The following is a 5,061-nucleotide window of genomic DNA, read 5'->3' on the forward strand; positions in this document are numbered from 1 at the left end:
AAATAAAAAATAAAAAGTGATCTGATTAAGAGATGAGAGGACACGGACAAATGACTGCCTCCTTCCTCCTCCGCGCATGTGATGATTAAATTTCATTAATTTCGCGAGGAGATACATCCACTACGTGCAAAGGCAAGGCAGGGATGACCGGCGGTGGGGCGCTGGCTGCTTTTAGCCTGGCCTCTCGTCTCGTCTCGTCTCGTGTCCAGCGCCAGAAAGGGCTTCTGCTTTTTGCTGGTCAGCCTCAGCCTCAAGCCAGCCTCAGCCTCAGCCTCAGCCTTGCAGGGTAAGGCTTTTGTCAATTGACTTTTTCACTGCTACCGTAGTTTTAGGTTTTGAAATTTAAGAATTAATTCTAGTCCAAAGATAAAGAGAAATAGTACAGTAAAACAAAAATGATGCACTGCATTTGGAAAGGTTACCCCAAAATCGTTCTATTTTATAAGTGATATATAACATACAAAAAAAAAAAATAATACATTATATTATATAATGACCTTTCATACATATATGCATCGTACCACCTAGATTACATGGGTTGTTATCTTAACTGATGTCACGTCAATGATCAAAATCTATCTGCTAACCCAGTTCCTGTCCAGGTCTCCATCGGCTCTCGATGCTCGTCCTTTTGTTGTTTTTCTTGCTGTGGGACAGGGAAATGAAAACTACTTTAGAACAGAGATTAATTATAATTTTTTCCAAAGTTTATTAATAAATAAAACCAACACAAAAACATAAGTTAGGATTGGCTGTCCAATTCCAAATGTACCCAATAACCGAACCAACTCTTGCTGCCTCACCTCACAGAAGTCACGCTGGGTCTTGAGTATGTGCTGATCAATATATTCAAACACACATATATATATGTATACATATGAAGGAAACACATGAAGTACTTCTGTCAAAAATAAATAATTAAACCCAATTATAAGTATGCGTATCCCTTGAGTTTTTGTATGATTAGATCCAGATGATAAAGAATTTAAGAGCTAAGGACAAATTTTCTAGAGCGCATTGTTAAAGAACATTGCAGTGGAAATTTCAAATAACAATAATCAGATATTATATTCTAAAAACATTGTACGTAATTAAGGAGCAGCTTGCACTATAAGGTTATATTTGGTTAGCTAGATTGGGATCGATCGAAATGAATGAATGAGAATGGTGAGAGGAAAATCAAGAGATTTTTTATGGATCCACAGGACCAAATGCAGAAATTTCAAATTGCATCAAATAATTAAGATCTTGCTTTGGGGCCCATGCTGCTCAAGAACATGCATGATCGAGCACTGAAAAGCTAATGGAACTTCAGACGGCCGGCCCATCCACATACATCATGTCCACCCACCCCGGCCAATTCAAATCCAAGGGAGTTGCAGCCCATCTTCAAGGCCCGCCCGGCCTCCTCCAAACTAAAATTGGCATAACTTCATTGTGTTTGATGAGTTTATTAATAATTACAAAAGATTAGAACAATTGTGTGTCGCATTAATTGCAATATTAATGTATTTGATTTTGAATAATTAATCTAAAGTTGGTACTTTTTGCTGATGTTTTGAAAGTTGGATCGAGCTGAGTTGGGAACCGGACAAATCGACCGATTCGACCATAATTAACCCATGTTTTCTTCAACGTGAAAAAACCCTAGCCGCCTCCAACCAGATCTATCTTTGCTTGCTTCTTCTATGCAGAAAACTTCTGGTTTTCTTCCCTCACTTGATGCATGATTGTGGTCACTTCTTCATTTTTCATATGCCCCTGTACAGATATATATATATATATATATATATGAACTAATTTCTAATAAGATATTGTACTGATTCGTTGAATGTACATATAGTTGTAAACTCCACCTCAATTCAATTCTTGAACCGTGAATGCCTTTCTTAATTTCCCGATAATATCAAATGGGAGAAAAAAAAAAAAAGAAAGATCACTCACTCCCACAAAAAATTAAAATTTTTAAAACAACATGAAGACTTTACCATTTTAAAATAAATCAAAATTACCTTTTCAAAATTTATTCTCTTTTGTTTACCCTTCAATACTTTTTTTAATTATAGGTACAATTGAATAGATTAAAAAAAAAGTCTCCAATTACAAATTATAAATAATTCTTATAATTAATATAACCAAGCAATTCATTAAATCACTAATAACAAATAACCAATATTAAGTTAAAAAAAAATACCTGCATATATCAAGAATTACATTAGTGTTTTGTTGTCACGTCATCGTATCGTATGTTGTCCGACGCGAGCAATATAATATTTTTGTCAAAAATTAAATCTAAAATTTAATTTTTTTAAGATTTTTATGATTTTGTTATTGACCAAAATTTTAAACTATCTTTATTGACGCTTTTAGATTAATTAGTTAAGAGACAATAGGTGATTAACCACAACAAATGCTAAAACTCTAATTTGACCATAACAATATCATCAGGAAGTTAATTTTGACTTTAAATCCCATCAAATGATCATATACTCATTTACATAGAATTTATATTTGACGGATCCAAGCAATAATATAAAAAACTCTCTAAGAAGCAACTGTGATCCGGTGGAACAAGCAATTGACCCCAAATGAGAAATCCTTCTCATCAAAAACACGCTAATTGACTTTATAAAAGGGTGTCGCAATAGTGGATTAATTATCACCTAACCTACAGCCTTACTTTCTATAACTTGACTTTTCCTAATATAAACTAACAGGGCGGTCATCTCAAGAATACCCTTCTCAAATCTGTCATTTTGCCTTGTGATTTCCCCAAAATTTGATTCACCATACTACAAAGCTGTAATCTACAATTCCGAACCAACTCCCATGTCAACATCAAGATTGATCACCCCTTCTAGCTTGAACAGCCTGCAGATCAAGTTCTATTGCCAATCTCGAGCCCAGATCTTCAAACCCAGTTCTTGCTTGGCATTCTCAAAGCCCCAGAATGGCCTTCTGCATATCTGCAATGGCCGGAGAGCTCAGACCAGGGGCTTGGTCGTCCATGGTGGCCTCCAATCAGGAGGCCCACTTCCTTCAGAACCACCTCCAAGCTTGTGGCCAAAGTAACAAATTCTGACTTGTATATAGACACGCACACACATATCCATTTATAGTGGCGTTGAATTGCAAAAAGCGTCGCTGTTATATCGTTTTGATTATATTAATTAATGGATGTTTTCAGCACGGCGACTTGGATTCTGGCCGCGATGATGACCCTCGGCTTGCCCTTCCTGAGACACAAATGGGGGCCGCTTTTCAAGTTCAGCAGTAAGGATCCGATCAGTATTCAATTCTAGTTTATTGAATTATAAGCTTTGGTTTGAGATGATTTTTTTATAACTTGTCGTTGAACTGTGTTGTGCAGAGGAAGCTGAGGCCGTGGTGGAGACGGCGGACCATGTGGCGGAAGTTATCGAAGACGTGGCTGAGGGAGTGGAGAAAGTGATGGAGGAGGTGGCCGGTGAGCTCCCGGAAGGTGGACGGCTTGGCCATGCCGTTGAATTCATCGAAAACGTGGCCCAGGAGACGGCTAAAGATGCCCATTTGGCCGGAGACATCATTGATAAGGTTGACCATAATGGAAGTGATATACATCCATGGAGTTTTATAGATAATTATTCATTAATTAGTGATTATTAACAACGTTGGTAATTAATTAATTAATTATTAATATTGAGTATTATTATATAAAATATTAAAATTATATTTTTATTTAAAAAAAATTATTTAAATTTGATATATGTTTTTCTTCTTGCTAATCATGAAAGAAAATAACTTACAAATAAGCAGGCATATAAAGGTAGACCCCCACTAAACTTTTAGAACCTTAAATTAAAGAGTCCATTAAACTTTCATGTCCGTAGTTGTTGTAAATTGAGAAAGAACAGAACATATGATGACATAGAATGCGTTTCTAATTAAAGGGTTAATGCAGGTTGAAAAAATGGAGGAGGAGGTGGAATCGTTCATGGAAAGGGCCGATGGTGGTGAAGTCAGTGGCACCCCCAAACAAGGCACTGATCAGACTCAGAGATAGATAGGCATCAACCACCATCGATGTGCCTGCCCACTTTGATCTGCGTATATATATAACATAGGATGTGCTAAATCAATCTATCTGTTAATGCAATTTGATTTTCTGTGCCTTTTAATAAATTATTATGAATACTTCAAAAGATCAGAGTCCACAATAAATTTACAAGAGTTGAAAACTGTTATATTTTGATTCAATTAGTTGATTTTCTAATATATTCTTATATGTTTTACGTTTTATATTCTCTTATTTCAATCACTATCTTGATGATTGACACTTAATAAGATTAAATTAGACTTTTTTTTATTCGTGACTGTCGATCTGATTTGCCGTGTAACCTTCCAATATATAAAGCAAAGTGAAAAGGCCAAGGGGCATTCGACTTTTCGTCTCTTTCGATAAGCAGAAACCTTAGAGATATCGAAAAATTCTATTCTTGTATCGGTCTTTTTTATTCTGTTATGGAATGTGAGAGAGATCTTGATAATTGTTGTGAGTGAGATTGCTCGGGCTATTGAGTGTATGTACTCTGGTTTAAATCATCGATATCGGAATCATCGATATCGGTACTATAAGTTCTTGTGATTTTTTCTTTGATGTATTCTTTGTAATCGATTTTTGTAAGTCTCTTGTTCTCTTATATAGTGGATTAATTAGGGGTTGAACACTTGTGTTGTGTGTAGGATCTATTTAAGGGTCTGAACACGCATGTGTTGTTGCCTCTCTTGTGTACGTGAGTTGGCATTTACTTTCTGTTTTTTTTTTTTTTGTTTCTTGTTTTCTTTCGATATTATGTAGTTATTTGTTTTGTTATTAAGCGAACACATTCAATAAAAACATTTTTAATTTACTTTTTTTTTTTAAATTATGATCTTCTACCCAACTAATAGAGGTGGCTTATTCCTTTCTGTTATAAGGCCACACAAATCAAAAGGAGATTATAAACGTACTATCGACCTAATTATTACTCCCTTGCGACACACAAATTAAATGGAGATTATACTTTTATTTGAAAAACCATA

At 35.3% G+C, this 5,061-nt stretch overlaps 1 protein-coding gene across 1 annotated transcript; it reads left to right on the plus strand.

The window, feature by feature from the left end:
• The first annotated feature begins 2,661 nt into the window (after nucleotides 1-2,661).
• Nucleotides 2,662-4,679, plus strand: LOC127800062 (uncharacterized). The gene is made up of 4 exons (XM_052334465.1): nucleotides 2,662-3,068; nucleotides 3,188-3,273; nucleotides 3,371-3,573; nucleotides 3,941-4,679. Exons 1-4 carry the CDS (start codon nucleotides 2,830-2,832, stop codon nucleotides 4,040-4,042), a joined length of 630 nt encoding a protein of 209 aa, XP_052190425.1. The 5' UTR covers nucleotides 2,662-2,829; the 3' UTR covers nucleotides 4,043-4,679.
• Nucleotides 4,680-5,061: the final 382 nt, after the last annotated feature.

This window comes from Diospyros lotus, chromosome 4 (genome assembly GCF_014633365.1).
Source record: "Diospyros lotus cultivar Yz01 chromosome 4, ASM1463336v1, whole genome shotgun sequence".
NCBI classification, from domain to species: domain Eukaryota; kingdom Viridiplantae; phylum Streptophyta; class Magnoliopsida; order Ericales; family Ebenaceae; genus Diospyros; species Diospyros lotus.